Source organism: Sciurus vulgaris, assembly GCF_902686455.1.
Source record: "Sciurus vulgaris genome assembly, chromosome: 5".
Lineage (NCBI taxonomy): Eukaryota > Metazoa > Chordata > Mammalia > Rodentia > Sciuridae > Sciurus > Sciurus vulgaris.
The window spans coordinates 84,037,450-84,060,539 of record NC_136465.1 but is presented as its reverse complement, the minus strand read 5'-3'; the positions used below and the strand labels follow the sequence as shown (position 1 = coordinate 84,060,539).

The following is a 23,090-nucleotide window of genomic DNA, read 5'->3' as shown; positions in this document are numbered from 1 at the left end:
CACATTTGGAATGATAATTTTTAAACAATCGGCAATTTAGGTGTTTATTGCTCTTTTGCTTACAAACTTCATCATCTTTGGGAAATTACTTAACCTCTCTGAAGCTCTGAAGCCCACCTTCTCACTTGTGAAGGATTAGCAACTATCTACTAGTGCTTACCTCAAGGGAGGCTGTAAATATTAAATGAGTTGAAGGACGGAAAAACAAGTCTAGGATAGCATGCATATTAATTCTTTGTTAGGTTTTCAGCATGATGGCATATGACTCCAAGACAAATCTTATTAACACTGCTCTTGTATGGAGGATGGAAAGCTTTTGGAACTTTCTCAGATATAGAAATATGAAATTCAGTTGAATTCAGCATTTATGTCTTTCCAAGCATCTCTCAGCTTCCAATCCAGCCTGGATTTTCTTCCCATTGTTTACTAACCTTAGACTAGATTTTTTCTTTTTCTTATCTTTCTTTCTTTTTAAAATCTTCTCCTTCAGTTTCCACTCTGAGATTATGGGGATAATTAAGTATATTTCCAAGGAATATTTTGAGAATCATTTGAAGAAAGGAATAAAAAACAATACGTAGTGACGCTTTCATACGCAAGGTTTTAATTCAGGAAAGTCGGTCTTCCAGAGCCTGGAGGCCTCGAACTGAGCAAAGGAGAGGAGCCAGTCTTGGGTGCAGTACTTGAAAAGCGGAATCTCAGGCTATCAAGCTCGGGAGGCAGCAGTGCGGGAGGAGCCCGCCCATGGTCCCAGTAGGGGGCGCCAAAGCGCCTCACTGCAGCATCCTGGCCGTGGAGCGCAGCGGCCTCAGCCGGGCAGTGCTCGCGCCCTGCCGCAGTCTCTCCGCCGCTAGTTCCAGCAAGCGCTGGGCAGGAGATCCCCCTGCCTGGCCACCCACAGTTGCTACTGTTGCTTCTCCCACCCGCGATCGCAGCTTGGCAAGTCCGAAACTCAGCCTGCAGCCTGGGCGGGTCAGCACAGGAGGGCCTCGCGGTCTTAGGGGACCGACTACGAACTTGCAGAGGACCGCAGGTCTCCCGGCCTGGAGAGTGGAAACAGGTGAGTGTCACGCACGTGTCTAGGTTGTTCATTCGGGACGACTCCTTGCAGACCCGTTTTAAGTCCTGAGCCCTCCGCCTCTGAGTCAGTTCTCCTAGTCACTGGGTCCTTCTAGGGTGTCTTTGGAGTTGCTAAGAGTGCGAATGAGAACGCCAGCACCCAGGCTTGACAGCACTCTCCGCGCTAAGACGGGGAATGTCCTTTTGATATAAGCGGCATTTACTCTAGTTTGAAAGCCAGTGACCTTCAATCCACAAAGAGCTTGTCTGTGGTTGCAGGATACCTGTTGATTTCAGAGTAACGCCATAGCCAAGGGGCTTGCACAATTATCCTTGTTTCTGTGGATGCTGCGTTATGATAAGATAAGGGAAAATTCCTAGTAATGGAACCAGGGAAACTTGATTTCGAAACCACAGAAGGGTTGGCCCAAAGAGAGGAGAATCTCATTCCCACGACCGAACTAGGTTCTTTGCTCCGGTTAAACAGCTGCACTTTATTTTGATGAGACCATAAAAACAGAAGTTAGAAAAATGATTATAAAGATGCTTCCCCACCACCCCGCCCCTGAAAAGGAAGTAGAAAGTATAGTCTTGGGAATCATTTATGAGGAATGAAACCTTCTCATAAATAAATTAATAAGGTTCTAGAGACTTAATGTCATAGGTCTAATGGAATCTGAGCTCCTCCGAAGTAGCTGCTTTTTTTTATATATGCTCAATGTAAGGGTGGAATGGGTCAATGAAAGCATCAATAATACAGAATTTGGAGCTAGATTTTTGCTTTATATTTTCAAATTTTTTTGTTAATTACTTTATGTTTAGGGTAAAAAACTGCATTTTTAATTGACATATTTAGGCTTTTACCTTTAGAACTGATAGGAACTGAAAGTTTTGTCCCTGCTAAAGAACTACCCACATAAAAAGTGAAGGGCAACTTCTAGCCAGAGTCAGAATATTTCTGCACAACATTAGAAAAAATAATGAGTTTTCTTATATCCATGTTATGGAAGGGCTCAGATTATGAGCTATTTTGAACATCAGAGACTTAGCAGCAGGTTCAACAATTTATACATTTATCTTTGTTTTCTATCTTGTCAAATGTAACTTCACATTTTCATGAGAGAAATAAAATCTATGTCAGATTTGTGTCTTCCTTTAAAGTGATTTTTTTCTAACCACACATAAGGTTGACAATAACCAGCTGTAGCTTTATTAGCTTATAAATGGAAAAAATAACCCACATAATTTTTCTTTCATATGTGAAAGTCTTATGTCTTTGAGGCCATTTGGGAGTTATTGAAATATGTGACATTTAAAAAAAACTTGTTTGATGGCACTTTATGAAGCATTAATCAAACAATTATGTGGATTTTATATACATGGTAATAAACAGTTTTGTGTGAAATAGTCAATTATTTTATGCAAGTTCTTGACACTTGTATGTTTCAAAGAAATGCTAACCAGCAACTATTCTCACCTAGAGTTTTTATTGTTAATATATCTTAATACATTATGCTTCTGTGATGAAGCATTGAACCTTAAACACAGAGGCCTTTTCTTAATGAATACATGAAAAATGATGAATAAAGAAATCCTTTTATCTTTAGCCAAAAGTATGGGACTGGACAAATTGCAGATGTTTAAGCTTTTGGTTTTTGTACTATTAATGATTACTATGATTTTTCATTTGGAAATGAAGTCAACAATAGCTAATGTTAATAGCTGCCTTCAGAGAAAGCTCTGGCACTTTAGAAATCAGCAAATAAAAAAATGGTTAGGTACAACTTGATGGCTTCAGTGCATAATGTAAAAAGTATTTTCTTGTTTCTTTGTGGAAGTAGTTTTTCAGAAGGCTTTTTCACTTTTCCTCTCTCTTGAGTTCTGTTTAAAAGTTATAGATGAAAAATGCTGGAAGGAGAAGTTAGCACATTTGTATTTGTTTCAAGGGTATCTTTACAGACTGGAAAAATGGGTACACTGTTAAGACTGATGTGACTGAGTTGAACACAGACAAAGTGAAGTGTAGTATTGTGTGGAAACCACTGGTTGCAGAAGTTCCAAATGGGAGAGTCTGCAGTCCATGTGAAAGATGTGAGCCCTACTGTGAGTGGCTGTGCTGTGGCACAACCATAGTGCGCAAATAATGGAGAGCCAACCTCTCAGGGAAGTTTTGCTGGGTCAGTTTCTTGGGTCACCTGTCAAGTAGTGAATGCAGTGGAGGCCACATTTTTAGAGTGATTGAATAGTCAGTGCCAGAGAGGAGCAGTACCTAGGGTGAAGGGGAAGATGAAGGTCAAAAAATTATAAACAAGAAACATTCCATGATGTAGACCCCACAAAGAGTGAAAGAACAGGCTGGAAAGTGGAAGCCTAGAGTGGGGCAAAGCATTCTAACAGATGCTAGGCTACTTGATGAGTTCAGAGGGAAAGAAAAAATAGACTTGTTTTGAGCTGCTTCATAGACAAAAGCCAGGACATGTGAGAAGAAGTGATACGAAGCAGATTGGAGCTCAGGAGAAGAAAGGTAGTTTTCCTTATTGGAAGAGACTGACTAGAAATGGAACAGTTTTTGTATGTAATGAACCCACTTTCTATATCTGGAAGTAGTAAATCAGGCACAGGATGATTGTCTGGACATAAAGATTCTTGTAATGACTAGAAGATTCCTTCGGTTGTCCTCCCAAGGCTCTTTCCAAGTTTACATGTCCTTGGTAGTAAGAACCGAGATGTATTCCTAAAGCACCAACCTACTTACACTCTACATAATGTCACATCCCAAGTGTTAGGACAATATTATAAATTCATTTTATTTTATTTTATTATTATTTTTTGCGGTGCTGGGGATTGAATCCAGGGCCTTGTGCTTGCAAGGCAGGCACTCTACCAACTGAGCCATATCCCCAGCCTTATAAATTCATTTTAATGAGGGTGTCACAGAAAAGGAATCAGAACTTGGAGCACGGTATTTTTTTTTTTTTTTTTTTTTTGGTACCAGGGCATTTTTATTGACTTCATAAACATACATATTTCTTATACAAGTTGACCATGTGCTCTAGTGTAAACAGATAAAATTTAACCCTGAAATGAAAAAGTGAAATGTGTGGCAATGGAGTGGATCATTTACTCACAGAATAAATGTTATTCAAACCAAAGGGAAATAAAGAGTCCCTGAAACAACTCTCTGTTGTATGTCCTTATATGCTGGATGCTTACAGATGGGCGGCAAACACACATATTCAATACTTCAAGTGTTTATTATCAATGACTGCCAAGAAACAATGCCTTTATAAAAAGTTTCTTAAAATATTTTAAGAATGATATTGTGTATGAAAAATGCACATGTTAGATGAAATGGGTTTAAATTCAAATCCTGAATCTACCATTAATTATTAAACAGCTCATAGTCAATTACTATAGCACTCTCACAGGATGGGGGTGAAGATCAGTTTAGAAAATTTTGGTGAAGTGAATGTGACTGGCATATAGTAGATGTTTAATAAATATTAATTCATTTTCCAGTCACTTATGAATCTTCAAATCTCTTTTGTCTAAGGACTGTGGACTCTTCCAAGATTTACAATGATACAGTGAACCCAAAGACTGGGATCGAAAACATCTGCTCAGCTTTTTAGTTTTAACAACAGTAAGTTCTACCAACACCCATCATGGCTAAAAGTGCAGAGGTCAAGCTGGCAGTATTTGGGAGAGCAGGCGTGGGCAAGTCAGGTAAGACTTTTGTTGTGGTTGCTGTGGAGCGCGCGCGCGCGCGCGCGTGTGTGTGTGTTGGGGGTGTTTGTGTGTGTTTACCACTGCCTCTTGTGATTGGGCGGGTGAGTGGTAGGCATTTCTCATATTCTCACTCGTTCTTTTAGATGAAATTTTCTTTATCTGGCACTCTTATTTTGTATAACTGACTGTACTCTGCTTATTTATAATAATGTAGTTTGCTGATAATACACAGGAAATGGATATATCATAGGTCTTGGTATTCTAAGGGAGGATATTAAACAAACTCCAAAAAATCGGATTGTGGAAATTTTAAAATGTATTTGCTCTTTACTCTCTAAGAGAGCCTGAGGGATCATTTTATAACTCATTAATTTTGATTTTCTCAGAAAAAAGTCCAATGTCAAGGATGTGTTTGGAGTTTAATAACTGGTGTTGAATGAATATATATTTATGAGACACAAAATTACATTATTGTCCAACACTTTTAAGCTAGAGGAGGACTGTAAGACACCTATTGCCAGTGCTCTGGGATGAACTGAAATTAGTAAATTCTGGCTAGCATTAATAATTCAAAGGCTTTTTTATTCCCCACTGGAGAAAAGATTTATATACCTTTAAGAGTAAGGATGGAATGGTAGAACCAAGAAATGTACCTGATACTCAATTTGTACACAATATTTGAGATTTTATAATTAAAATATACTAACAGAGATGTTGCTGAAATGTCAGGACAACATGGCTTCTCAGACACTGTCTTTGTCTCTTATTGGAGGGAGGAGCCATATTTGATTTTGCAGAGTTTTTGGATCTCAGGAAAGGACTCAAACAGGGATCTAGTGGGTGCATGTTTGAAGAGGGAAACCCATTTGGAAATAAACTAGTAATCCAATGCAACAGATAATCCATATAATCTCAAACAAACACACATAAGCATTTTTCCATACCGTGAGCAACTTCTTTTTCCTGACCTACTCTTTAGTTATTTTCAGCAGTAATCTTTCTTATTATAATTCTTATTCTCTATTTTTCTTTTAATTTTCTCACATGCTTTTGCTTCCACCATGCTTTTCTTCTACTTGCTGTTTGCTTTCCCCTCTGGCAGAATCCAAGCAAGGAAAATAGTTGGCCAGGCTAAGAAACTGTGGCATTCACAAGATTGAAGATAGCTAAACCCCGCCCTATTAATCTCAGCGTTTCCTAATGGCGTGAGAACCTGGTTTCTGTAGCTGTCAGAAGGATCTGGAGAATGAGGAAATTATTGCTGGGAGTGGAGGCAAAGCCACAGGAGTGTGGCACAGGCCTGTGCTGCCAACTACGGCTTGTCTAAGTCCTTGTGAATGAAGGGCTGGGCCCAGGGCTGGCCATCTATTATTTGTTCATTCCTCAAGTACCATGAACAATAAGGGAAAGGGATTTTTTTAAAAGCTTTATATCACCTAGTAAAGTAAATTCCACATGGTTTAAGAATTTAAATTCAGCTGGAAGAACCACTTGGCTCTGTGTATACCCATCCCTTTCCCATCTTTCCCATCTGGGAGCAAGTGCCACCTCCCTCTATCATGGCTGATTCATCCAGCCTGAGCTATGAACCCAGCTTCCCTGTCTTTCTCCAAATTGTTTTAATTATTCCTGTCATTCTTTCCTGACCTGTCTCCCCTGAGCATGTCTTGATCTGCTACGCCATCTTAGTCTTTTTTCTCAAGTTTAATGAACTTTTTCTCTGAACTATTCCCCATCTCCATTACTTAAAGTGTACCAATCTTGAAAAAGTCACCACTGATCAACTCAACAAAACTAATAAATATTTTCTAGTCTGATCTTCTTACACCTCTTTCTACCTTGTAACACAACCACTCTTCTCTCCCTTCCCAAGATCCAAGGCAGCCTGCTCCTTGGCTTTCTTCTCCCTCTGCGTTGCCCCTAATAGCTGCCAACATGGGCTGCTCCTCATCTGCCAACCTTTAGGAAATTGGGTCTTTGCATGCCATCCTCCTGTCTTCTCTCTCCATGCACTCTCCCTCTTAGCCAGAGCCAAAAATAACACCTGCACCTGGAAGACAACTTTTGCCGATTAGTTTTATTTGATGTAAAATGAAGAGGTTGAAATTGCTCCCTAAGGCCTTTACCAGCTCTAAAATTGTTAATCTTAGTAAATGAATCTTCCTTGGACTGATTTCTCTGTCCACCTTGTATACATTCACCATTTTCATTTGGATGAACATGACCATGATAGACTTCATGCCTTTAACAATTGCCTTTTTGTCTGCCATCTATAGACACATGCTGTTTTCCTATTTCAACATCAGGTTGTTGTCCTGAGACCTGTCACCACACCTCACATTTGAAAAGTACCACTGGTTTGACTTATACATGGGAGACAACTTTTCCTATAGTTCAGTGCAAACCCCAGACTGCTTCATACCTATCAACTTTGAAAACAGATAGTAGCAGTACTAAATTCATGTTTATTTTCATTCTTTTGTAATATGGCTCTACCTTGTCTCTGCCTAGTGATTGTCCCACACTTTTACCTTTCTACTGTAGAGGCTTTATCAGTCTCATAAGTAATGTTTGCATTTTTAAGCTGAGAGAAATTATTCCTGCTGCAATGTACTGCAGCTCCTTAGCTTACTCAGATGCCTTCCAAGATTAGTCATGATCTTTTCCTGGGCCCTCACAATTTAATTTGTCTCCAAACCATGTAGGAAACACCCCTAAGGGAGCCAGCTTGAGATCTTGGGCTGGTAGAAACTGAGCTTCTCTAATTTGACTTGGATCTGTGTGAACTGTCTCCAAGGCTTCAAGTCTTACTTGACCGCTCCACTTTTCCCCCACACTAAGTACCAAATTGGTATTTCAGGGTTCATAAGACCATATTGTCCATTAGCAAATTAATAGGTGGTTGAATAACTGTAGTCAAGATCATGAGCTCTGGAGTAACATTGTATTTGACTCCCAGTTCTATCCTTTATTAACTGTATGAATTTGGCAATTTGTGGCAAGTTATTTCTCAATTTATTCAGTTACATAAAAACATACAGTCATGCCTATTTCAATTATTAGGATCAAGTGAATGATATGCAACAGTTTTGGCACATAGCAAATACTCAAGTACTAACATATTATTATAATATTTCAAAGTATTTTAATTTATAAGTTCTCTGATGAACAAAGATATATTCAGGTGGGCATTTTGGTTTTCACAAAAGTCAGAAATCTCCCAAGGTAAAAAACTGTATCTTTATTCAGCATACTATCAACGTGCTTGTGTGCTCACACACACACACACACACACACACACACACACACACACACACACTCTACACACACACACACACACACACACACACACACACAACACATTTTTCTCTCTTTCTTGAACTCAAAGTCTGGTTAATGTCAATTTACAGCTTGGTCATTGATGATTATGATGATGCTTCTTTATGACATATGTTCAATCTTGGAAAAATAGCCAGAAATATGTTAGTGTTGTCAATAAATTAACACTCTTATGTTTGAAAGTGCTTCTGGTATGTAGTAGCTGACTTCCTAAGCCCCGTGATAGATAGGCCCTCTCTGTTTAAAACAAAATTTAACATTAAGCAGAGCTTTTTGGTTGACAGGTTGGCCATAGAAGTGTCAGCAGAGGCAAAATTTACTAAGGTGCTAACCACTAAAGAGCACTGATAAAACATGTGAGGGATGTGTGTATGTATAATATGGGCATGGCAGTATTTACATGGTTTGTTGTAAATGTGCATGCTCTTCCTTCTGTCTAATTTCACCTTGCAGTTCCATCTTCAAGTGAGCTTGCTGGCTGAAGGGCAGAGTAGTGAGCATGGTGGGAGTGCTGCATAGTGTAGGCCAGGTTTCCCAAGCCTTTCCCTCTTCCTCTGCTCCAGAGAGTATACATTGACCTTCACTGGCTGAAGGCAAAGCTCTGATAATGTGACACACAGGCTTACTTGTGTGCATCAGCCTATATTTTGACAGGCTCCCAGTAATTAAAGCGATAGGACTTGCCAATAAACCTGGAATGCACACATTTTTATTTAAGCGCTTCCTGTATTCATATTATTCAAATCTGTAGTAAGTGTAGGAAGGGCTGATAGAAAAACAACTGAAATTTTAAATTTAGTTTCACAGTTGACATTCTCATTTTAGAATTGAAATTTTGCATGCCATTGCAAAAATATGTTTCCTGAAAGGGCTAGTCTGAAAGTTAATTGAGTAATGTTAGCCTCTAATTCAAAAACTAATTGATGCACTCGTCCATGAAAGCTCAAATTCATACACTAAGATTGCTGGACTATAAATTGTGTGCCAAATAAACACAAACGTGATGTATTTTTCTCTTGGCATGAAGAGAAGTTATTTAATTTTTCCTCCACTTTTTGATCCTTTTTCTTGTTCTTACCTGCTGTTACCCCCACTCTCAAGTTTTCTTTTTTCAGTTTTTTTCATTTTATTTTCAAATAAGCCAGTCCCAATTCTGATTTTAAATGTGAATTTTCCAATAGGTACCAAAAAACTGTTAAAATAGATATGTACCTCATGGCTGAGATATATCTATGAGATCTCATACACATTAAATCAAAACCAGCAATATCAATAGCATTTTGGGCAGGTCAGGGTTCTTATGCTATAGAAATAACCTTTTGTATTTTAAAATTTATTTTCTATTTAAGTAGTTCTACCCCAGTCTTTCCCCTCCTTTAGACTTTATGGTGTAATATGATGCTTCTTGAATGGTACTTTCAAAGTACTCATAATAGAAGAAGAGAAAGATCCAGTGAGCTTGGGGGTATGAAAACATCTCATAATCATGTGATTATTTTGTGACTTTTATTATTTATATAAAATATATGCAAAATTTAATATTAATCCATAATATGTTCGTGTTTGTATGAATATAAAAGCAATTGCTCCCTGCCCAGTGACTAAAATGAACTCTTCAGGCATGCACAAGACAGAGACTAGAACACTGATGAGTGCCCTAGACCTGTTTTGACCTCTCCTGGTCCCAATCAGCTCATCAAGTTTGGGGACATTATTTTCTAAGATTATATAATCTCTTTTTCTTTACCATCAATCGTGGTTTTTGAAATATTTTTTTCTTTTTGGACAAATAATCATTGTGTGTATTTATGAGGTACTGTGTGATTTCAGTACATATATACATTGTTGAATGATCAAATCAGGCTAATTAACATATCCATAATCTTAAATATTTGTCATTTCTTTGTGATTTGAGCATGTGGAATCCTCCTTTATATATCTCAAGATGTGTAATACATTATTAAATTATTAATAGTTTAACAATAAATTGATTAAGGTCACCACGCTGTGCAATAAATAGCTCATCAGAACTTATTGAGACTTCCTATTCTTTGACCAAAGCCTTCTCTTTCCCCATCCACTCCCTTCCCCAGCCTCTGGTAAACACTATTCTACTTTCTACTTCTTTGAAGTTGGCTCTTATAGGTTCCAAATATAAGTGGGATCATATGGTATTTGTTTCCCTGTGCCTGACTTATTTCCTTAGCATAAGTCTGGTAGTTCATCCATGTTGTTGAAAATGACAGAATTTTCTGCTTTTCGTAAAGCTGAGTAGCGTTCTAGTATGTGTGTGTGTGTGTGTGTGTGTGTGAAATTTTTCCTAGTTCGTTTTTAAAACTGAAGGATTGCCAGAAATGAGGTTCCTTGTGTAGTTGTTGGTGAGCAGATGTTTTGGTTTGACCAGAAAAAAATAGTATTTCTGTTGTCATAAAATAAGGCGATATGGTTACCTGTGGTTTCCCAAAATTTAAATCTTTCTTTACCTGCACAAATGGAAAATCAAGAAGAAACAAATGACCTAGATGAGACAATTGCCATTTGTTTTGTCCACCCCAAGAGCAATAAAATGGCATCTTCAAATTGCAGATGTATACCTATGGATATGTGTAAAAGTCAGATCTCTGAATAATTTATCCATCATTGCTGATTTTTCTTGAATGCCCAGCAAGAAAAGCAGAGAAAAGGAATTGATCTTAAGAGGACTTGGGAAAAGAAAAGAAAAGAAAAGAAACTAAAATCAGTTGTTCATGGGTGAGAAGTTAAATAGGTTTTAGGTTGTGAATAACCAATTCTGAGTTAAAGCTTTTCTGTTAAGAATTGTCATAGCTGGCTGGGGGTATAGTTTGATGACAGAGCACTATCCTAGCATGTGTGAGTAGGCCCTGGGTTCAATCCCAGTCCTGGAAAAAAATCACTGTCTCAACTGAAAATAGAATGAAAAGATCTTTAAAAATGTTATGATAGGGGTTGGTGATGTGGTTCAGTGGTAGAGCACTTGCCAGGCATGCATAAGGCCCTGGGTTCACTCTCTAGCACTGCAAAACAAGAAAAAAGAAAAAAGGATGGGGTGAGGTGAGGGAAGGCTGATAAGAAAAGGAAAAATAAAAAACAATAAAAAAATAGAGAGAGGAAGTAATACTGGAGAACAAAATGAAACAAAACCAAGAATACTTTCTCAAAGTCAAAAGGATGTATCTCTATCTCTGCTATTTTCAGTTTTAATGTATTACTAAAATTTGATCATTTATTTTTAACTGATGACTAATTTATTCATTGAAACATTTCTTCTGTAGTTAAATATCTGGCATCTATTGGTTTCATTTTGATCTTGACTTTTTTCTTGGCAACTGACAAGAACTAACTTTAAGGGAAGTGAAGAAAATTTTAAATCATCCCTATAATTCCCTTTTATATTCCTGGTATTTCTCCAACTTATGGGTTTGGGGAAATCAGCCAAATTTCAAGGTGGTACTGGCCTTGAAGCCAAAATTCCAGTGTAAACGTATCTCTGTTTCTACAGCTGCCTTTGAAAATTGATGTGGTTTCAGAAAAACAGCCATAGCTTCTTTCACCCCATTAAAAATAAGAGTGTTATATTGTAAAGGCAAAGCAGTCTGAAAGAGGTAATTTCTGCATAAGTAAACAGACATGAAAAACTGATATTCGTATGTATGACAGATACCTATTATAGAGAGCCTTGGATAGATCACCCATATGGCCGGTGCTAGAGCCAAGGTCAGAATCCTAGTTTACGACTGTGCAAAGCTATTGCAACTTTTATACTAAATATTTTCATTTTGTATCATGCAGTTCTCTTCTTTATCCTTTCAAATGTTTTCTGCTAGAAATGAGATGATCACTAGAATTTTGTAATAAGAACCCTGTAAAACCTGATGTTATGTTTTATAAGAAATCCAGTAATAAGTGAACAACTAATGCATAGCAAAGGCCTCTGCAAGTACCAGATGTGTTGTCAATGATGACTGCACTTAAGGCCTTCCAAAAATTTAAATTAGGCCCACCCACATTATCCAGAGTAATCTACTTTACTCTGGATAATGTGGGTGGTATTATCTACAACTGCATCTACAAATTACTTCACCTTAACCCCTACATTAGGGTTTGGTTCAATGCATGGATACTACAGCCCAGCCAAATTAATACATGAAAGTATTACAGCAGCTCTTCCTGTTGGTTGCTTTACCTTCTTTGGAACCAAAGGCTTCTTAGCTTCTCCTCATAGACTTTAACTTTCACCCCTCAGAGTCACAGAGATATGAGGAACCTCTCTTCCCTTATTTTTATTATATCTAGGGCTGAGAATCGAACCCAGTGCATCATGCACGGTAGGCAAGCACTCTACCACTGAGCCACAACCCCAGCCCAGGAATCACTCTTCCTATATAGCCCTTTACATACTTGAAGGTAACTAGCTTGCCTTCACTCAGAGCTGAGTTCTTTCTTCCTAGTCCAGTGACAATAGTTACTTCATTTTCTTCACAGAGATCCTGGTTTCTAGTAACAGCATTCTTCTCCCTAATCCACTCCACCCATGCACTCCAGAAAGTGTGGGCCAGGAATCGAACACAGTTATTGCAGAGGTGGTTCACCCAGAACAGATTAGCAGAGCACAGCTGTGATTTGGCTTCTAAATACTTTCTTCTGCTAAGGCATCCTAAGGTCACTGCTGCTTTCAGGGTGACAGGGGACATGATGCTGGCCCACGGAGAGTTCACTGCAAATGAGGGCTTTGGGGTTTGCTGTTTTGTTTTGGTATGTGCTTTTTTGGTTTTTTAATATATGCTTTTGCTGAGCCAAATATTCCCAAACCTATACCTAAGCCGGGTGTGTATGTCTAACCCAGGTGTAGAAGTTTATTTTCATCCTCTTAAATATTGTTTTGTTAGATTTAATCAGTTCTTCTGGCCTGTCAGGATCCTTTTGGATCCACATGTTTTGCCCCTCCCTACTTTCTGTCATCTGGAAGTATGTTCATTTTGGAACATTATAGACCTTTGATGCTCTTAAATCACAGAATTTTCTACTTTCATATTACTTAGCTCATTAAATTGAGAAATCCCAGTGACATTATGTCATTTTTTGGATAACTTATAGTTTAGACAGATGAAAAAAAAAAGCATAGGTCTTTGAGTCTTGGTGTAGGGACATTAACACCATGCCACATTATTCCCACATTATTAAATAACTTCTGTTTAGGACACATACCATAAAAACAATGATATGGGAGGAAGCCTCACAGTGATAATTTTTTTATTGTTCTTTATATCTCTTGTTTCTTATATGTTTTTCTTATAATTCAAGGTACATTGCTACATAATTTTTTTATAGTTTTCAAACATTATTGGCTCAAATATCTCTTCTATACAGGGTCTCATTTCCCAGATATTTATTCTAAGATCTGTATTTATACTTCCATACTGAAAAGGCTGCATTCATGGATTTGGAACTGCTATGACAAATTAGAGCAGAGTGTGGGCTAGAGTTTTCTTTAGTGGGTTATGGCAAACAATGACACTTTACCATGCCTCACAATCCCCTGGAGGGTTTGCTGGATATATGTCTCAGAACTACTTCCAGGGGTACTGAGTCAGTAGGCCTGTCAGTAGGCAAGAGCATTCACATTTCTAATGTTTCTCCATGTGATGCTGATACTAGTCTAGGGACCACACTTCAGGAATCATTATATTGTTTGCTAAGTATTCAATTTCCATTTGCAAAAAATGTTTTCAACTTCAAAAAAAAATCCCATATGTAGTTGTTTGTGAGTTGTGTGTAATAGACACTAAGTGCCTCGTAGGGCTGAAGGTACAGGTGATAAAGTGATAAATAAAACAGACACACACTGTGCTCTATGGTGTTAACTTTATATGGTGGGAGTAGACTTAGTCAAAAAATACTCTGTGGGGCAGAGTAAATGTGAGGCTTTTCTGTGTTTCCTTAAAATTAGAACTTCTCATTAACATCACAGTAGGGTAAATACTCTCTTTTTAAGTGTATACCACAACAACTGTGACATGCTGAACTTTGAATTTAAGATGATTCTCTGAACTGTTTGGCAGTAGTGGGGTAGATCGGGCTGATCTGCAGTGGTAAGTGGGCTGGAAATTAAACATGTAGTCTGACTAGGATACAGGGTAAGCACACCTACTCTGAAATTCCAAAATCTGAAATGCTCTGAAATTTAAAACTTTTTAAGTGCTGATATGATGATCAAAATGTTTCAGATTTTGGAACATTTCAGATTTTTAGATTTTTCAGATTAAGGAGGCTAAGCTGGTAAAGTTTAAATAAAATCCGAGAATTTAAAAACCTGAAACACTTCTAGACCCAAGAATTTCAGATAAGTTATACTCAACATATACCAAACTTTGTACTGAGAGAAAGTTAAGTTGACCACATAGAAACTGAACCCATAACCTAGAGTTTATTAAGAGTGTACTCCATAGAGTTAAGTCTTATGTAGAACTAAATTAAAGTAAAAGAATGATTCTTTCCTCAATATTTGGATAAATATTTTATATTGCTTTTGATAAGTGGTATTTATAAAACTTATGCAATAGTAGTGTAGGAAGAACTACAGTATTGAGAAAAGTTCAGGGATTTCCGCTGTTTTAGGTGAAAGATAATGACTTCTCTCAATGATGCATTTCCTGTTGTTTAAAAATATTTTAGAAAGTTCTCTCTTGTTTTGTGCCATTGGTCAGTAACAATAGGAAAAGCCAAAATATAATAAAGAGTAAAAATTGCAAATATTTGTCTGAAAAGTAACTGACTTCTTTTTGTATTTAGAATGTCATAAATTACAGTGAACCTAAGAGCTAAGCCAGCTTCCTAGTCATTTGGCAACACATATTGTTAGATGTTTTAAAGGAAGACTCAACCACACATGGTAATATGAATAATGCTTATCTCTTCCAGTGCCTAGAACTTTTTTCCATTCAAATATTTTATATTTTGAATCTATTTTTTATCAGTGTTCCAAAAGAGGTGAATTCAGGAACACAGCACATTTAAATTCTTGAACCGAAGATATAACTCATATTTTTTTATGTCTCCCATTTATCAATTTATAAATATTTATGAAAATCCTATTATGTTTCTAAGTTTTCTGCCTTCTCCTCCATAACCTCCACTATAAGCTCAATAAAATGCTAATGTTTATGGAGGAAATCCAGAGCACATGTAAAAATTATCCTTGTTCTTAGACCATAGTGTTTTGGGGGACTGTATGGTTTACAATTAAAAACCAGCTAGTGATAGTTTATGTTCAGCAGAATAAGTAATTTTTATGACTTTTAATCTTAAATTCACACACGCATACACAGAAGAGACACAAGGAAGCTTTTGGAGGGGATAGATACCCTAATTATAGTGATGGAATCACTGGCATATGCCTATGTCCAAACTTATCTAATTATGAATATTAAGTGTATTTAGTTGTAAATATTAAATATACTTTTTGTATGTAAATTATATTTCTTATATATTTCTTATATAACAAAGTTATATAAGAAAAGACAAAGGGACAAAAAGTGATAAAAGAAAGGGAAAGGAACTAAATGGTGTTTAGAGAGGGAGAGGACTTTGAGGGGCTTGCTGACTCAGTCACAGGAAAGGTCAGTTTAAAGCTCTTTGGGGCCAGCTCTTCAGTCCCCACTCCCCTCAGCAGCAGGAGCAGAGGTTTGGGATCAGGCCATGACTAACTGGGCAGCTTATTTAACTTTGGTGAGCTCATTTTTGTAAGGGCTGTTGTGAACCCAAACCATATTGGGATATAATACTAATTAACAGACATAATAATGAGATAATTTTGGATGTCATTTACTATCAGTGAATTGCTTGCAATAGGACTTTACAGCTGTGAACTTCTAAAACAATCTAGGCCTTTGCCTATGCTTAACCCGTCTTTGCCAATTAGCAGATTGAGATCTGGTTGAGTGAGTTAGGAACTTACCCAGGATCAGAAGGTAGTGATGGGATTTTGGCAGAGTTAGAATTCAAACTCAGGCAATTTGACTTTAGTGTCTGCTTTTTCCCTGGTATTCTACAAATTTCTTTAAAAATGCCTAACTGTAGGAGGTCAACAAACGTGTTCTTCCCCTCTGCTCCCTTCCTCTCTTCATGTTACTGAGGAACACTCATTTAGATTAAATGGTAGTTATGAAAATTCTTTACTTCACTTGAACATTGCTAGAGAAAAATAAGTAACCAGAATGGAAGAAACTGCAATTAAACTACCAAAAGATCTTATAGTCCTATATTTTTATTCAACTCAGTTTTAAAAATAGGATTCCTATTCCAATTTCTGTCTATGATTTCATGCTGAAACCTCTTCTTTGTTTCCCATGGCCCAGCAGTATATGAAGGAGGTGTTAAGGGAGGAGGATAGAAATTGTAAAGAAAGACAAAAAAGTACAGCTTTTAATAAGAAAAAAATGTGTGGTGTGTTAAGTATCCTTACTGGAAAGGGAGGATATGTTAAAAATTGACCTGGAAGAGCCCCAGAAGCAAAACTCAGAAGCTTTGTAAAGCACAAAACTCCCAACATTTCAACATTAAGGAAAATATATGGTTAAGTCAACATTTTTAAATGATGATATGTGTTAAAAGTATTGAATTGCAAAAATTTTCTTCATTATTCATCACAATTAGTAGGGTTTTTTTTTTTTTTTTTCTTTTCACTGAAATACAAGATGTTCTTGTGAACCAAAGAGATGGAAGAATCAAGCTCCTACACAGGGCAAAATGCCAGAAGTGTTCAAGCATTTTATGAAGGCAGATTGGTTAGGACTGGATCCCATCAGATGGCTGGAGATCTTTTATCTTCTATGAATAATTCATGATTAATTATTGCTAGAGACTTCTAGGTCAGTAAATATTGTTAAAACTATGATGCTTCTTATAAAACCAAGGGGCCACTATCATTAATCGTTGCTGATAATTTTTTGATTCCACTATTGGTTATTCAAAATTACAGTATGGTGTCTTTTTTTAAGTGAATATTGGACACACACAGCTTTGATGGCAAAGTGGAAACTCTATTACATTGTTTTCTTGGACCATTTTTTCAGGTTCAGAAGAATAGAAATTTTCTTCAGCCCAAATTAAGAACATCCTCGAACTAACCATCACTGAGACAACATGAGTTATTGGAAATGTGTTTTATTGAAAGTATTGTGAAACAAGATTTTAAAAATTGTATGCAATGTAGCATTACCATAGTTTGCAACAAGTAAACATTTCTATCTTATTTGGTCATCTACAGAATATTCATTATAGTTTACCAAACACCTTTGTCTCTCAGCTCAGCCAAGATTATTAATAGATAGACATGTCCCTTGTTTGGAGTTACAATATCTTTCCCACTATTAGTATGTTTCTTCCTAACATAAACATAATTTAGTTTGAATGAACCAAAATCAATATAAACCTTTTTTTTAACAGTTAAAGGGTTTTATTTTAGCAAATGCAAACATACTAAAAGAAAGGGATTGTCAAGAAATGTCAAGTTCATTTGGAATGTTCTTTCTATAAAAGTGCGTTAATACAGGTGGAAATAAAATCAAACTCCCCAGGTCCTAATGATACTGAACTAGCTACTAGTTTAAATTATATAATTTTCAGATCTCTATTGTTGTGTGATAATGTGGGGGGGGGGGGAATGTTGGCTTAAATTGCTACTCCAGAACATCAGAACCTAAACCATCTATGAATTATAATGTTTTTGAGACTTTAAATGTGTAGAAAGTTTTGAGAGAATAAAGAGTTTATTACTTAGTCTTATGTTTAACTTTTCCCTCTGCACATGGCAAACATTAGTATAGAATATGGGAATGTTGGAAAAACATGGGACTGTCTTTACCTTAGATACCACATCACACCAGAGTGTAACACCCAGAATGGAAGGATTGAAATTGCACCTTGAAATCAAAAAAGCAAAAAACGTAGTCTACTCAATAAAAATGTCTCAGAATGCCATCACCATGCCTTTACGCCATGTACAAACAGAGAAACAACATGTATCCCATTTGTTTACAATAAAAAATAAATAAAAAAAAGAATGCCATCACCAAATAAAAACATTTGAAAAAATGTGTAAACTCTAGGAATAACAGCAACAGAATTACTTCAAAACAGCTACATTGGAAAAAGACTACATACAGTATGTTGTCACCCAGAGCCTCACCTGCAGCCTCATTTATATGAGGTAATGTTGAGATTTGAGACTTTTGAACTGATGAGATTTGGGGCTTTGAGCAGATACCATAATGAGTGGAGAATATTGAGGACCTTGGGATGGCATGAATATAAATTGCATGTGGTAACAGATGTAAATTTTTATGGGCCACAGAAAGGATTGTGACAGGCATGATAATGGCCCTGAAGGTGGCCATGCTGTAATCTTCAGAACCTGTGAATGTTACCTTACATGGTAAAAAAAGGGACTTAGAAGATGTGAACTGGGGATGTTATCCTAGATTAACCAGGTGAACCTAACCTAATCATGTGATTCCCTGTAAGCACAGAACATTTCCAGGCTGAGGGCAGAGGCTGAGGGACGTGGTGGTGTGACTGAGGAGAAATGGGGATAAACATGTAACATTACTGGATTGAGGAAGAGAAAGGGGACCATTAACCAAGAAACATAGATGTGTTCTGGAAGCTGAAGGAGACAGGGAAATTAACCCTGTCTCCTTAAATTAGCGTGACCAGAGAGACCCTCCAGACCTGTTTCAGATTTCTCACCCACAGAACTGCAAGATGGTGAATTTGTATTGTGTTTTGTATTGTTTGTGATAACTTGGATTCTTATGCACAAAAACTAAGTGTGGCTCCCAAGAGCTTTGATTTCATATTTATGTCTAAATTAGAATGGGAAGAGACTACTGAGTATGAATTGATTCTACGGAGAATAAGGATCTGGATCTGAAACACACTTGTCCTCTTACCCTGAGGTTCAAATTTGCCTTTGGAATCCCAATCAGACTTAGGGGTCATCAAATGGAACCAAAATCCTAGAGTCATAATTAGTTAATTTCCAAAATTTAGGGAATCACATTGAGATATCCCTAGAGTGAGGCACAGCTTGATTGGAGCTGAGCCCTGCACTTTAATCTCTTGGTTAAAAAAAGGAGGATGCCCTGACAGCTGTATACATGGGAGAGGAGGTCACTGATGGTGGTTTAAATCATGTGGATTTATCACTGGAAGCCTCTGCACCAGGAGAGCAGGAAAATGAAGACTGAAGAAAATGGGGCCAGAGGTTGTGAATTAAAAAAAACAAAACATCAGTTATAGCATAAACAAGACCAGGCAATGTCCTCAGAGTTAAAGCTATTGGTGATGGTTAGGTATCTTTGCTTTTTCTGGACCTTGGATGACATGACTATTCTGAGGGTGGAGAGCTCCAGGGAGCAAAGCTCCTAATGCAGGATGAAAGAGCCTGTCCTTCTGGGGAAAGGGGATTCACCATCCAAGTCAGGTTGAGCCCAACAATTCACCTGGGTAATGTAGGCCCAGTCTGTCCTTTTCTCTCTCTGCACAACACTGACATACTCACCTATCCTGAAGAAAACTGGTCTATAAACTTCTGTTCTGCCCCTTTCCATATAGTAGAAATTACAAGTGTAGGAATCACATATCTTTTTAAAAAATTTTTATTTTTACAGACTGCATTTTGATTCACTGTACACAAATGGGTTACAACTTTTTGTTTCCATGGTTGTACATGATGTAGACCCACACCATTCATGTAATCATACATGTACATAGGGTAACAACGTCTGTCTCATTCCAACATCGTTTATACCCCCGCCCTCCTCTGCCTCATTTCCCTCTATGTAATCTAAAGTTCCTCTATTCTTCTCTTAGCTCCCACCCCCATTATGTATCATTATTCACTTATCGGGGAAAACATTTGGCCTTTGGTTTTTTGGTATTGGCTTATTTCACTTAGCATGGTATTCTCCAGTTCCATCCATTTGCCTGCAAATGCCATAATTTCATTCTTCTTAATGACTGGATAATATTCCATTGTGTATATATACCACAGTTTCTTTATCCATTCATCTATTGAAGGGAATTGAGGTTGGTTCCACAATCTAGCTATTGTGAATTGAGCTGCTATAAACATTGATGTGACTGCATTACTGTACTATGCTAATTTTAAGCAGGACTCACATTTCTAAGATGATTTAAATTACCTTCTTATATTCTATTGTCTAGATGTGAGAATCCATAAAGAACAAATTATAAAAACACCTCATATACCATTTGCAAAGTACTCTGTTTATAATATCACATTTAATAGCAAACCACAACATGATGAATTAGTTCCTATTATAATTCCTCTTTTTCAGATGAGGAATTTGAGGCTTAGAGAGTTTTACTACTTGCCGAAAGCATTCATCTAGCAAGTGGCAGATCCAGAACCCAGAACTGGGTGTGCTTACTCCAATTGCCAGTTCTTTCCTGTTTCAGGCCCTGCTCAGACTATTGCAGTTGAGAAAAACTCAAACTCAGTAAAATCAGTCACAGAACACAAATGTCTCCCAATTGTTGCACATTGAACTGTGATTCATGATATTCTTACTGGTTTCCAAAAGAAGCTGCCTTTTATGATACCATAATTATAATAATTTTATAGTCCAGTAGCCAGACTTCTTGGATTCAAATCCTGGCTCCACTGCTTCCTGGCTATACAAGAACATGAGTTATGAAGGGAGACATTTGTGTGTGTGTGTGTGTGTGTGTGTGTATGTTAATCTATGCAATAACTCCAGATTAGTGTTTGACATGTTGTAGGTGCTCAATAAATATTTGAAGAGTAAAAGACTACTTCAGATTGTTATTATAAGTATTAAGTGGAATAATCCATGAGAATTCTTCAGAATAGTGCCTCACACCTAATAAATGCTCAGTCAGTGTTAGCTATTATTGTGCACAGGATAGAAGTCCCTGCATCTATGACCGAATAGACCTGTGGTTCCTTGAGATGCCAACCATCAGAAGGTATGGTTTTTTTTTTTTTAGAATCAGACCTTCTCTTGTTCCTGGCCTTTCTTTCCTCTTATTCCTGCCTAGGGCTGTTTTGTTTCAGTGGTGGCAATTAAGAAGGATTAGACAGTATTTATAAAATATAATCTGTGCTATGAATGCTTGAGAATAGCTTTTTCACTCCAGTATAATTATGTATAAAATATTTAGTTCTGAATGAATTGCTGACAATAATTCCAGAATCATCACTACTTCTAAAGGTCTTTAAAAATGACTTCTTATTCCAGAGAGGAGGCATGAATTCTATTTTTAATGCCAATTAAAATGCTCACCAATTACTAACAGTTTTCCTCTTGCTTTTGTGTTTATTTGAGTTGACTGAGCATATTTTTGTACGAAGTTCAGAGTCTTGGGAGCAGAGGACCTCTCTGACCTTCACACCAGAGACTTTGAACTTGACCACAGTTCCTAGTATGAAACCCCAGTCCAGGTTGCATGTGTTTGAGAAAAACTTCCTCAGGGGCAAAGAATGATTAAGACAAGGTGTCATTTTCTAGCATGTTTATGCCAGCCTTATAATAAGCTGACAATGTTAATTATCTCAGTTTAGGAAACCAGGATCATCTTTTCAGTCAGAATAGCTGTGCCTTGGCAGAAAGAAATGTTCTTTCATCTTTTTATATAAATAAAAGTGTTGGAACCACTTTGTTCCATGGGACTAGGCAATGTGTTTGGTCCTATATATCTCTATTACTGGGCTGCTTTCTCATTGGACTTAAAATGAATGCTTTAATCACTCTAACTTTGGAAGGATACTATCCTGTTCTCAGCTTTTAAATGGCCCAAGATAGGGAAGGAAGCCTTTGGATTATATTCTTTAGGTGGTCAATGGTCATCTGTTTGTGGATGCTGTGTTGGCTGCAGCGTGTGTGCAGCCCATAGACTGTTTTAGGTGGGTTGCTTTGTTCTTTTCACGTGTATGTCCAGCAGCTTATAAATCATCCCAAGGTACACAGAACTATCCAGTGGAGTGGCTCTTCACTTTAAGTTGTTGGCATATTTGATTTAAACCATGAATCAGAAATAGAAGCATAGAAAGGGAACTGATCTGTGAGGCTTCCATGGAGCAGGATGACATATTAGCAATGAACATATTGAGTGATGCAACTTCTAAGTGTCTGCTAGCCTCCGCTTTGTGCCATATGGCAGCCAGTACTGATTCCCTCCCGCCTTCCTGCACTAATTTTCTTTTGACCTGTGTTCAGTTTGAGACAAATATATGCTGGTGGGTTTGGGTAATTAATGGAACCAACAAGGGAAAAAAAAAAAAAAAAAAAAAAAAAAAAACAGCCAACCTTGCTGTGTATTAAGAAGTAAGTGGAAATTTTCCAAGAGGTTATAGAACCAGGATATATAGTCATTCATGGAGTTGGGTGAAGACCACCTACTTAGGAAGAAAATGAGTGGGCATAATAGAAAGATTAACAATGGCCTCTCTCTGTTGCTCCTACTCTCCATTTCCTAATCAGGCACCCTACGCATTTTGAGCAACTGCACTGTGTATAAGGAGGGAGGAGAGGTAGGGTGATCCCAGAGTTTGCTCTTCATTTCATTTTGGCACCTTAGCCATGTTGGATCTTACCCAAAGCAACACTCCTGGAGGCATTGTGGAAATCTCAACTGTACTGTCATCTCTAGTGGCTAATCAGAATCTTCTCATGTCAGCAGTTATTTAATTAGCCATGACTTTACTGGTGTTCACAAAGGATTTTCTCAAGCCACTTTGCAAACATTAATTTGACAGGTTCTCTAACTTACTGGGTAGTAAGTTAAACCTTCCCATCTGATGTATGTTGGAAGATAACATATGTAGATATTAAGAAAACAAAACTCTTAATTGCTGATGGATATAAAGGGGTGATCCCTTGGTATAAGCTACCACATAT

The 23,090-nt window shown here is 37.3% G+C and overlaps 1 protein-coding gene across 2 annotated transcripts in view; it reads left to right on the top strand.

Moving 5' to 3' along the window:
* Positions 1-782: 782 nt before the first annotated feature.
* The window catches only part of RERG (RAS like estrogen regulated growth inhibitor), a 116,154-nt gene continuing 93,846 nt past the window's right edge, over positions 783-23,090 (top strand). Inside the window, exons 1-2 of one of the 2 annotated variants that reach the window (XM_079140404.1) lie at positions 783-1,060; positions 4,613-4,785. In XM_079140404.1, the coding sequence (XP_078996530.1) occupies positions 4,725-4,785 (61 nt within the window). In that variant the 5' untranslated portion in view covers positions 783-1,060; positions 4,613-4,724. Of the gene's footprint in view, positions 1,061-4,612; positions 4,786-9,507; positions 9,593-23,090 lie in introns of those variants that run through there. The other variant, XM_079140403.1, reaches the window with a different exon arrangement.